This window comes from Apium graveolens, chromosome 8 (assembly GCF_009905375.1).
Source record: "Apium graveolens cultivar Ventura chromosome 8, ASM990537v1, whole genome shotgun sequence".
Classification (NCBI taxonomy): Eukaryota; Viridiplantae; Streptophyta; class Magnoliopsida; order Apiales; family Apiaceae; genus Apium; species Apium graveolens.
Genome location: NC_133654.1, coordinates 120,823,310 through 120,836,186, shown reverse-complemented (window position 1 = coordinate 120,836,186; position 12,877 = coordinate 120,823,310). Strand labels below are relative to the sequence as shown.

Sequence of the window (12,877 nt, the reverse complement as noted above, 5' to 3'; positions counted from 1 at the left end):
ATTGAATTGTTGTAAACTAAATAATGTACCTAAACAATGTATAAAACGAGCAGGAAATTAAAGTCAATAAATGACGAAAGAGGGCAAGGGAGAAATGAGTAATAAGGGCAAATTTAACGGTGATTCAAACATCTAAATTTGAGGCGGTTTATCGTAAATTTTATTTCAACAGTGATCTAAATTTGGATCAGTGAACATAATTTCATTAAAATTTAAAAATAAAAAAAGAGAGGCACATATTGCACTTAAAGATGCATTAATTAAGCATTTGTGGGAAAAATATACTAATTCGGAAAATTAGTGTGTATCAATGATATTTTGTATATTAATTATTACAATAAATGTGTTTTTCTTGAATTAAGTGCACAATTTTAATATTTTATGTGTATTAATTTTTTTGACTTAATTAATTTATGAAATATAATATAAAATGTTAATAATGATTAAATGATAAATTTAAGATAAAATCGTTTAATAAGATATTTATATATTATTATATGTAAAAATTAATTTGAATCAGAAATTTGGATCACACTGGAGTTAGGTCAGAAATTTGGATCAAATATATTTGGATCGGATCAATATTTGGATCAGATCCAAATTTAAATTTTTGGATTTGGAGATGTACTAAATGTAGCTTTCTTTCTTTTCATATTACACACTCATAGTGATCTTTTGATTAAAGAATGAAGGAGAAAGAGAGAATCAAATGCTTTGCGAAAAGACATCTCTTTTGTATTTTTCTGTACAGCCCAAAAATGAAATGTCCATTATATTATTATTATTATTATTATTATTATTATTATTATTATTATTATTATTATTATTATTTATTGCATAGACAGACATACATACATGGTTATACATTACAAACAAACATAACAGGCTCTCAAGTCTCATCACTCTCCATACTTCAACTACCATCTGTTGTCTTGCATACTTACACACATATATATATACATATGTAAAGTGAGATTGTGGGAGAATCTTTCATTGTTTTATGCTCAAATAATTTGCTCAAACTTGAAAGGTAAGCTTAACTTCAGTAGCCACTTTAGTCTTTTTTTAATGGTGATGACAAATAAAAAAAAAAGAAGGTGTTTTTGTTGCATGCCCACTTTGTGTTCTCCATTTTGGGTTGGATTTTTTCAGTGTTCTCTCTACTTACTTTTTGCTCAGATGACTCTAAAAACCTACTCCTATTTTTTCTTGTAATTTTTTACATAATCATCAAATCTGGCTTCCAGTGAACATTAGCTCACTTAATCTTATCAGTGTATGTATGTTTTCTTATCTGCTAGATCAATTTACAGCTACATGATTGCTCAATTCATATTTTTTTGTGTTTCACTAGATTTTTGATTTTTTTTTATGCTGCAATTTATATGCTTTGTTTTTATCTTGATTCTATTGCTTTTGGCTAAAATTGTATGCTTCAGATTAAAAAAGAAAAATTGGACTTGCATATGCAGTAGATTGTGTGTTTTAAGCAAAGTTATATGATTGAGTTAAGCAATTATTGGTTTTGCTACTACTGTGAATTACTGTGTGTCAAGAATGCGGTCTTTTGTTAACTGTGTTCTATTTTATCCAATCATCTTGGGTGCTGAGAGATTACATAAACTTTGTTGATAGGTTTTAGCAAGCCCAAGTATAGATTGTTGCTTCAAAATGGTTTCGAGATCATATTCCAACCTATTTGATCTTACTTCGGGCAATTCACCAACTTTTGCTCGTGGAGGAAAGAAGTTATCTAGAGTTGCAACTGTTGCTGGGGTATTGTCTGAGCTAGATGATGAGAGTACAAACAGTGTTGGATCTGATGCTCCATCATCCATCTCAACAGAAAGGATGATAATTGTTGGAAACCAACTTCCACTCCGGGCACATAGAAGATCTGATGGTGGAGGGTGGAACTTCAGCTGGGATGAGGATTCCCTTCTTCGACAACTAAAAGATGGCCTTGCAGAAGATGTGGAAGTTATCTATGTTGGATGTCTTAAAGAAGAGATTGATCCAAATGAGCAAGAAGATGTTGCCCAAACTTTGCTTGAAACTTTCAAATGTGTGCCAGCTTTTGTACCTCCAGACCTTTTTAGTAAATACTATCATGGGTTCTGTAAACAGCAACTCTGGCCACTGTTTCACTATATGCTTCCTCTCTCCCCTGATCTAGGTGGCCGTTTTGATAGGTCTCTGTGGCAAGCTTATGTTTCGGTAAACAAAATATTTGCGGACAAAGTAATGGAAGTGATTAGCCCTGATGATGATTTTGTTTGGGTTCATGATTACCATTTAATGGTTCTGCCTACATTTCTAAGGAAGAGGTTTAACAGAGTGAAGCTTGGTTTTTTCCTTCACAGTCCATTTCCATCTTCAGAGATATATCGGACTCTACCCGTAAGAGACGAGATTTTACGAGCACTCCTGAACTCTGATCTCATTGGTTTCCATACTTTTGATTATGCTAGGCATTTTCTTTCTTGTTGTAGTAGAATGCTTGGTCTTTCTTATCAGTCCAAGCGAGGTTACATTGGGCTTGAGCATTACGGTCGCACTGTGAGCATTAAGATTCTCCCCGTTGGGATTCATATGGGACAACTTCGATCAGTATTGGACCTTCCTGAAACTGAACATAGGGTTGCTGAATTAAAAAACCAGTTTGGAGATCAGATTGTGTTGCTTGGGGTTGATGATATGGACATTTTTAAGGGAATTAGTTTAAAACTTTTGGCCTTTGAACATTTGCTGACACAACATCCTGAAAAGAGGGGTAAGGTTGTTTTGGTTCAAATTGCAAACCCTGCAAGAGGCCGTGGTAAAGATGTACAGGAGGTCCAGTCCGAAACTCATGCAACAATAGAAAGAATAAATAGGACTTTTCGACGACCTGGATACGAGCCAGTAGTTTTGATAGATACCCCACTTGAGTTCTATGAGAGAATTGCTTATTACGTTATTGCCGAGTGTTGTCTTGTTACAGCCGTGAGAGATGGTATGAATCTAATACCATATGAATACATTATATGCCGCCAGGGAACCAGTAAGCTGGATGGTACCTTAGCCCTCGATCCATCAGCACCAAAGAAGAGCATGCTGGTTGTGTCTGAGTTTATTGGTTGCTCTCCATCACTTAGTGGAGCAATTCGAGTTAACCCATGGAATATTGATGCTGTATCTGAAGCTATGGATTCTGCCTTGATTGTTTCCGAATCAGAAAAACAATTGCGGCATGACAAGCACTACCGATATGTGAGCACCCATGATGTTCCATACTGGACACGCAGTTTTTTGCAAGATCTTGAAAGGGCATGTAGGGATCATGTGCGGAGAAGGTGCTGGGGTATAGGTTTTGGTTTAGGATTCCGCGTAATTGCTTTGGATCCAAACTTCAGGAAGCTCTCAGTTGACCATATTGTGTCTGCTTATAAGAGAACGAAAAATCGAGCAATTCTTTTGGACTATGATGGTACAATGATGATGCAGCGTTCAATCTGTGAGAGTCCTAATGCTGAAGCTGTTGGAATGTTAAACAACTTATGTAGGGATCCCAAGAATGTTGTCTTCATTGTCAGTGGAAAGGATAAGAAGACATTAACTGAATGGTTCACTTCTTGTGGAAAATTAGGACTAGCAGCAGAGCATGGTTATTTTTTGAGGTAGGACTCTTTTCGATACTTATATGTTTGTAAAAATTAGTTGTATCTGGACCTCCTTGATCTCCTTAGTAACCTGCAAGTCTGTTTTATCGGAAATTAATATAGAAGTCTCGCCTATCATGATGTTCATAAAAATCTTACAGCAGCATAACGTTTGTACACATTCTATTTTAATACACTTCACAGCATAAAAAACATGCAACTTGTAAAAGATAGTTCAGGCTTCAGACGACCATCCTAGTAGTGGGACGGACTTCCCCTCCTGTTTTTACTTGAAAGCTTTGCTAATAACTCTGTTTTTTAGGTGAAGTAGTCTCTTTAAGGATCATTTCTAGTGAAAGTTTATTCAATTTTCGTATCAGTCTTTTGAAACCAAATAACTCCTTTTTATCTACCTCTCTTTTCAGGCCAAATGCAGATGCAGAATGGGAAACCTGTGTTACTCTCCCAGATTTTTACTGGAAACAGATTGCTGAGCCGGTAATGAAATTATACACAGAAACTACTGATGGTTCTACCATAGAGGCCAGAGAGAGTGCACTTGTTTGGAACTACCAGTTCGCAGATCCGGATTTTGGGTCATGTCAGGCTAAGGAGCTTCTAGATCACTTAGAGAGTGTTCTTGCAAATGAACCTGTTTCTGTCAAGAGTGGCCTAAACATTGTTGAAGTTAAACCTCAGGTCAGTAATATATTCTCTGTTCTTTTTCTCATAAGTTATCTGATTTGGTATAATAAGTTCCAGATCTGAAAAGAATATGTTGTAGATTTGTCCAGAACTTTGTTCCTTGATATTATTAGTACGCTTCCCTCTAATATTTTAGTCCCGTATGCCCTCAATGTATTGAAACTTAAGACAATGTTAATTCCAAGGGTTAATCAATAATTAATGGTCAAGGCTCTGAGATTCACTCTTACACGCACAGATTAATGCTAAGATTCTTTAATGTTCTTCACTAACTGAATTTATGTAAACAGGGCGTCAGCAAAGGCCTTGTGGCCGAACGCCTCTTGGAAACAATGCAGGAGAAAGGGATGCTTCCGGATTTCGTACTTTGTGTCGGTGATGACCGTTCCGATGAAGATATGTTTGAGGTCATCATGAGTGCTATGGCAGGTCCGTCTTTGTCCCCAGTTGCAGAAGTTTTTGCTTGCACTGTTGGCCAAAAGCCAAGCAAGGCCAAATATTACTTGGAAGACACTACTGAGATATTAAAGATGTTGCAAGGCCTTGCCACAGCGTCTGAGCAGAGTACTAGAAATGTTCCTCAAATTTCTGCGTGGGGAATAATTGACAGAGAATGAGCAGAGGTACCTGTGTGTCCTATGTTGATTGAGCCTTAGTAATGCACATTAGCATTTTGTGTGGGGGTCTTAGATTTGGTTGTATGGTGTTATCAGTTGAGTTCTTATATTTTTATTGTGTTCTCTGTTACTTGTGCTTGTACCTGACATTCAAGCCAATAATTCCTGAGCTAAAGCTTATTTGAACATTGCTTCAGGATCTACATGATTACATTCTTCTTGGAAATACATTCTTAAGCTTGTTCGAACCTTAATAGGGGTTTCACAAGATTATATTCTAAAAGATACTCGTAGTATATGTTTACTATTTATACGTATTTCGAGACTTCTAAAACTAAAAAAAAACGTGCCGTGCATAGAATATAACGAGACAGAAGCCCCTAGTTCAAAATTCCAGAGACTCGGACAAGGGTGTGTTTGGCCAAGGGGTTTCTGAGTCTAATTCAAGTTACAAGTCCAAATTAACTTACTTGTGTCTGTCAGGTAACATCAAACAATCATTTGGAATAAGGTTATAAGTCTTATAATTGATTAATTGACTATCGGTTCTAACAAAGTTACGAATATCTCATCGTGAACTTTGCAATATTTAATAATAGCCTTTTGTGTTTAACTTGCAAATTAAGCAATTTATGTTGCTGGGTCAACTTAATAATCCGCGATTCGCGTTTCTTACCTTCATGGAGCAATATAAATTGCTTAATGTTAAAATGTATTAGCTTGTAGCATGCAATCAGAGTATCATAAATTTATCAAATACTGGGGCTGTTAAAAAAATTCGAAAAATTCGATATTCGTCTGAAAAATCCGCATCCGTATTCGAGAAAAAGCGGATATTATCCGTATCCGAGAAAAAAACGGATATTATCCGTACCCGAATCCGGGATATTCGAATCTGAAACTAAATACAAATATGATATTTAAATTATATAAATATAAAATTACATATAATTTAATTTTTTTTTAGTTTATAGTCTGTGTAAATATATTAAATAATATATTTATACAAATTATATATATATATTGTACACTTACTTTATACGTTTCTAAATATATTATGCTTGTTTAATCGTAGAAAATGTTCTACAATCATTGTCAAAGCGGTGGGGAAATAAAAAAATTCAAAAAATACGATATTCGTCCGAAATATCCGCATTCGTATCCGAGAAAAATCGGATATTATCCGTATCCGAAATAAAACGAATATTATCCGTATTCGAATCCGATGATTGCGGATGCGGATACGGATACGGATATAGGTATATCCGTATCCGAATTATCCGTTTGATAGCCCTATCAAATACTGCAATGGACCTTATACTACAGTGCCAGGTCAGCTACTTAAAATTCTGACAGGAATCTATATATTTTTAATGACTACTCCTTAATTTATCTATGAGTAAAAAAATTTACCCATGACCCAAATCCTATATATTTTGCTATATCCGTGGACTATCCAATTAGTTTCAATTGACCCATCTTAATTAGTATTTACCTATTTTTGAATTTCAAATCAATCTATCTATAGAAAATAATTTTAAAAAAATCAAATCATCCATGATTTTCTCGTAAGGATATTTTTTGAAATTCAGATTAAGATATTACCATAATTTTCTCATATCACTCATTATTTGTTAACCAATACTCCTTTATTTGTAATATTTTTGAATTTTGAATCTCAAATTACTTATTTATAGAAACTATCACTAATTTATATCTTACTTGATTTATGCATTCAGTTGAATTAGATTAGATTGATATATACACATACACAAATTCAAACACACGTATAATCAATTAGTTTTCTTCTCACAACTTTCAAATCTCAGAATCTCATTCATCTCTCTCTCTTTTTTGCAGGTTACATGCAAATTTTAATCGGGTTTCGTTTGATTTTCATGTTTTACATGATGATGAATGCGAGATAAAAAGCAATCACAAGAATTCTCACTTTTAATCATACAAAAGTTTCATATACCAACTGTTTGATTAAAATTCTTAGAGAATTTCAACTATTTGTATTTGTTTTAAGTGTTTGTATGTGTTTTAGAGTAGATACGTATTTTGTGCTATAAGTTTTGTGAATTTAATTGTTTTAAATCGTGAACGGAGGTATATGTTTTTATTATACAAATTGTATGTTTTTTGTCTAAATTTTATGCTAATATATGTTTGTCCTCATATTTTTGTTCACATCCGTCATTGGTACTTATAATTTTGAAATTATATCTTGATTTGCAGTTTGTTTTCTAATTATGCTATCATAATGGAGATACCATGTCAAGCATCACGATAAAGGAAAAAAGAAGCATGGTATAGAAGGTGAAATTCGTATTCTCTCTTTACACTGTTAGTAAAATTGATTCGTATTCGTAGTTTTCTAAAGAACAATGTTGCAAAGTTGCACTTCTCGGTAGCTGAGACTACTTGAGACCCTTTTTTCCTATATAAGGAGTGCTATCTTAAATTAATTTTTCTCTCTCCCATTTTTATGTACCCAATTTTCTTTGATTTTTTTATTAATTCTTGATTTGTTCATTCTCTGTTCTATTAATTTATTGTTGTTACTTTGGTATAACTTAGTTTTGTTGTATATGATTTTAAATATTTTGAACTAACAAGTTTTAAAATGGTGAATTTTTCAGATTTGTAGCCGAAAACGTGTATCTTGCAGAAGATGTGAAAGTTCTCAGCAAAATCGAAGATTAATAACTGTATTTATGTCTTTAAATTGATGCATATAAGAGACTTGTGTTAATGTTGTAATTTCTATTGATTTTGAGGTAACTTTCTTTAGATGCATATGAGATATTTGTAAAATTGCTCTATAGTTAATATAAATGTCATTGCGTGTCTGATAAAATGCATAGAACAAATTTGTTGATTGTTATAGTTTGAAGTGTTTGATTTTTTTAGTTTTGTGTATATGATATTTTTTGTTATCGTTTAAGATTGGTTTTGCTATGCTTTAGGTATGTTTTGAAACTGCGCAAATGGAAAAAAAATGAGTGTTTTCTTTGTCTCATAAGGTATTTGATGTAATGCTACATGCTTTAGGTATGTTTCTCAGCAAACTACATGCTTTTATGTTTTTCTGGATTGAGTTTTTCATATTAATGAATGTGAGATTAATAGCAGAAATATAAAACTTGTTTTTTAAGTAATGTTGCATTCTGATGAAGAGTTCTTGGAGTTTTTAATTTGAGACTTGAGAGTTCACATATATCGTGTTTGACTAAATGCTCAAATCAGGTTTACTGGAATGCTTCTGATCCTAACTTGAAAGTATTAAATGTTGTGCATTTACATGATTGTAGTTGATGTAATTTATTTTAAGCAAAGATGAAATTGAATTTAATTTTTTTTTATGTTGTTTAAAAAATATTCTCTATGTAGTCACTGACCAAGCTATCAATTTATTTAACTTGTATTTTTTCAGTCTATCATATTACTTTGTAGTAGAGATGGAACTGATTTGTAGACCAAATTGTATGATATGTTGTATATATCTTATTGTCAGTATAAATGAATGTGTAGATATTTTTTTAATTTATATTGTGAAGAGGTATAAAATTTATGTTGTTGATTAAAAAATGTGTACATCACTCTTATTTTTAAAATTTTATGCTTTTAATATATAAAAGTATTTTATATGAGTTCATTTACATCCATAGCAATAAATTACCAGCCGCACTTTGTGTCTATCTATAGCAAGTTTAGACTCTCTTTTCGGTTTTCTTATTATGCACAAAAATGCAGGAAGAGAATATCAACTTAAAGTGGCTGTCAATTATTGTTAGGAATATGTGTATCAGTTTGATGATAAGTTAAACAAAACACTTAAGTAGAAATCTAGTGTTTGTAGCCTCAACGGATAAGACCATTTTGGCTATCCGTTGAAGGAGTAGCTTTACTTAGAAATAAGTTTAGTATTGTAGCACATTTCATTCTCTGTATTTAAGTTGTAATACTTAGATGTTGTGGGAAATTATCAGTCATGTTGACTACTAGTGGATATGCAAATAGGAGGGCTAATTGTAAATATTTCATGCCTTGTAATTTTGTATAAGTGAAGTAGTATCAACTGATATTAAAGGCCTTCAACGGATGAGAAACAAAGCTTCAACGGATGTCTCTAAAGCTTCAACGGATAACATCCATCAACGGATGAGTGCTTCAACGAATAAAGCTTCAATTGCTAAATGCATCAACGGATAAAGCTTCAACTGCTAAATGCATCAACGGATAAAGTTTCAACGGATAAAGCTTCAACGGATAAAGCATCAACGGATGAAAGCTTCAACGGATGCTTAGTTCAATAGCAGTTGATAGTGACAATTCACAAGCTGACAGAGGCACATGGGTTGACAGAGACAAACTGGAATGTGGCAGCCTCTAGGAGGAATCAAGAAAATGCAGCATTTCCATTCTGGTGCAAACAAGGAAGTATTCAAAGATTCATAGCTAAACCTAAATTGCATTGGATAGAGAAATGAAGAAGAAACATGTGAAGAATCTTTTATTTGTATTTTACAGTTTTATTTTCACTTGTAATCTTGGTGATATATAAACCAAGTAGCAGCTAGTAATTAGATGTGAATTTTTCAGAGCTGTTTAGAAAAATCCAGAGAGAAAATCATCTAGTTTGTACTAGGACGCAACTGTGATTTAATTCTTTGAATCATAGATTTTCTGAAACAACACATCTCTGGTGGAACAACAAATCCACCAGAAAAGTTTTTAAGTCTGTTGTGTTCTTTACATTTATGTTTAAATATATATCTGTCTGCATTAGCTGAAAGCAATTCACACACACTTGTTCATTAAAACACATAGCCTAGAAACTGCTCAAAACTTGAAAACGTTTTGAGATTTACATTCAACCCCCCTTCTGTAAATCTCATTGTTAGTTCACTGAGAATAACAATTGGTATCAGAGCAAGCTCTTAACATACAAAGAGTTTAAAGATCTATTCTGCTAACATCATGAGTAAGAAGGATATTGGTGTAAAGATTACAATCCTGGAAAGAGATAACTATCATCACTGAAAAGTGAAGATGCATTTACATCTTCTCTCTCAAGATGAAAGCTACATCAACTGCATTGAAAATGGTCCTCACATCCCTCACAAGGTGGCCACAGCTGCTACTGCAACAGTTGTTGTTGGACAGTCTATTCCCAAGCCAAAAGCAGAATGGACTGTTGAAGATATTGAAGAGGTTCACAAGGACAAGAAAGCCATGAACATTCTGTTTAATGGCCTAGATCAAGATATGTTTGAAAATGTCATTAACAGCCAAACTGCTAAGGAAATTTGGGATACTGTGCAATTTATCTGTGAAGGTACTGAGCAAGTTAGAGAAAACAAAATGCAGCTTCTCATTCAACAGTATGAATATTTTCATTTTGAAGAAGGAGAATCATTGAATGACATCTTCAACAGATTTCAGAAACTGTTGAATGGATTGAAGCTGTATGGCAGAGTGTACCAAGTTAAGGACTCCAATTTAAAATTTTCGAGGTCTCTACCAAAGGAATGGAAGCCTATGACTATTTCTCTAAGAAATTCTCAAGATTATAAGGACTTCACACTTGAAAGATTATATGGAATTTTGAAGACATATAAACTTGAGATGGAGCAAGATGAGCTGTTGGAAAAGGGAAAGAGAAAAGGAGGATCAATTGCACTTGTAGCTGACAATGAGAAGATTGAAGCCAAGAATGAGGAAAAGACAATGCCAAATCTCAAAATTGGCACAAGCAAATCAGAATCAAGCAAGGGAAATGAGCAAGTAGTTGAGGATGAAGACAATTCCAGTCAAGATGACTCTGATGATGTTGATGAACATCTGGCTTTTCTGTCTAGGAGGTTTGCAAAGATGAAATTCAGGAAAAATACAAAATTCACTAAGTCAAACAAAAACATGGTGGACAAATCTAAGTTCAAATGTTATAACTGTGGCATTAGTGGACACTTTGCCACTAAGTGCAGGAAGCCAACCTCTGATAAGAAGAAATTTGAGCAAGTTGATTACAAAAAGAAGTATTTTGATTTGCTCAAACAAAAGGAAAGAGTTTTTCTGACTCAAGATGATTGGGCAGCAGATGGAGTCAATGAAGATGATGATATGAAATATGTCAACCTAGCCCTGATGGCTAATTCTGATGAAAATGAAACTAGTTCATCAAGCAACCAGGGAAAAAGAAGGAATCTATGGTACTTGGATAGTGGCTGTTCAAGACACATGACAGGAGATTTCACCCTGCTCACAGAGTTCAAGGAGAGAGCTGGCCCTAGCATAACCTTTGGAGATGACAGCAAAGGGTTCACTATGAGATATGGCTTGATTTCAAAAGAAAATGTCATCATTGATGAAGTTGCATTAGTTGATGGTCTCAAACACAATCTATTGAGCATCAGTCAACTATGTGACAGAGGGAATACTGTTTCCTTCAATTCTGAAGCCTGTGTTGTCACAAGTAAGAAGGACAACAAAGTGGTTCTAACTGGAGTTAGAAAAGGGAATGTGTACTTAGCTGACTTCAACTCTACAGATTCAGAATCAATCACTTGTCTTCTCAGCAAAGCAAGTCCAGATGAAAGTTGGCTATGGCACAAGAAGCTGTCCCATTTGAATTTCAAGACAATAAATGATCTAGTCAAAAAGGACTTAGTTAGAGGAATCCCTCTAGTGGAATTCACAAGGGATGGACTGTATGATGCTTGTCAGAAAGGAAAGCAAAAGAAAACATCATTCAGTAAGAAACTTGAATCTGCAATTGATGAACCATTACAGCTGCTACACATGGATCTTTTTGGACCAGTCAATGTATTATCAATTTCAAGGAAAAGATATTGCCTAGTGATTATAGATGATTTCTCAAAGTTTTCATGGGTTTATTTCCTTGGATCAAAGGATGAAGCTAGTGAAATCATCATCAACCATATCAAGCAAGTCAACAATCATCTAGATTTCAAAGTAAGGAATATCAGGAGTGACAATGGAACTGAGTTCAAGAATACAACTATGAAGTTATTCTGTGAAGAAAATGGGATCATACATGAGTTCTCAGCTCCAAGGACTCCACAACAAAATGGTGTGGTGGAAAGGAAGAACAGATCACTAATTGAAGCTGCAAGAACAATGCTTGAAGAGTCAAACTCCCAACATACTTTTGGGTGGAGGCTGTTAATTGTGCATGTTACACTCAGAATATTTCTCTAATTAATCAGGCAAAAGGCATGACTCCCTATCAATTGTTCAAGAGAAGAAAACCAACTTTAAACTTTCTGCATGTCTTTGGTTGCAAATGTTACATTCTAAGGAATCAACCTGATCACAAAGGGAAGTATGATGCAAAGGCTGATGAAGGAATATTTGTTGGTTATTCTGCTGGAAAATCATATAGAGTCTACAATCTAAGAAACAACATTGTCATGGAATCTGTGCATGTTGTGTTTGATGATAAAAAGATTGATGGACTGACAGATGAGGGACATCATGAAGGACTCAAATTTGACAACATTGAGATATATTGTGATGATAGTGAAGATGAGAATAATGGAGAAGGCACCTCGAAAAGAATTCAAAATCTGCCTTTGGATAATGCACAGAATGCTGCATCCGTTGAAAGTCATAATTCAGCTTCCGTTGATAGAAGCAATGCAGCATCCGTTGAAAGACAAAGTGCATCATCCGTTAAAGTTCATAATGAAGCATCCATTGATCACAGTCTGTCAACGGATAATCATTTCACTTCATCAGTTGATAGAACTCCCAATTCCTTTCAAAGGATCAACAACTCAGGGGGAGTTTCAACCAATCAACATTCTATCTCACATCATGAAAATACTGAGGCAACCTCATCTAGAGCTAATCTACCACCTCAAAGGAAATGGACCAAGAATCACC

General features: G+C 34.2%; 1 protein-coding gene across 3 annotated transcripts; it reads left to right on the top strand.

The window, feature by feature from the left end:
• The first annotated feature begins 872 nt into the window (after nucleotides 1–872).
• On the top strand, nucleotides 873–5,174 carry LOC141676948 (alpha,alpha-trehalose-phosphate synthase [UDP-forming] 5-like). Of its 3 annotated transcripts, none has more exons than XM_074482660.1 (4): nucleotides 873–1,030; nucleotides 1,636–3,659; nucleotides 4,067–4,340; nucleotides 4,637–5,174. In XM_074482660.1, the coding sequence occupies exons 2-4, from the start codon at nucleotides 1,672–1,674 to the stop codon at nucleotides 4,961–4,963; spliced, it is 2,589 nt and encodes an 862-aa protein (XP_074338761.1). In that variant the 5' UTR covers nucleotides 873–1,030; nucleotides 1,636–1,671; the 3' UTR covers nucleotides 4,964–5,174. The 3 variants fall into 3 exon arrangements, with proteins under 3 accessions (XP_074338761.1, XP_074338762.1, XP_074338763.1); XM_074482661.1 differs by lacking the exon at nucleotides 873–1,030 and adding an exon at nucleotides 1,097–1,276; XM_074482662.1 differs by lacking the exon at nucleotides 873–1,030 and adding an exon at nucleotides 1,097–1,280.
• The last annotated feature ends 7,703 nt before the right edge of the window (nucleotides 5,175–12,877 follow it).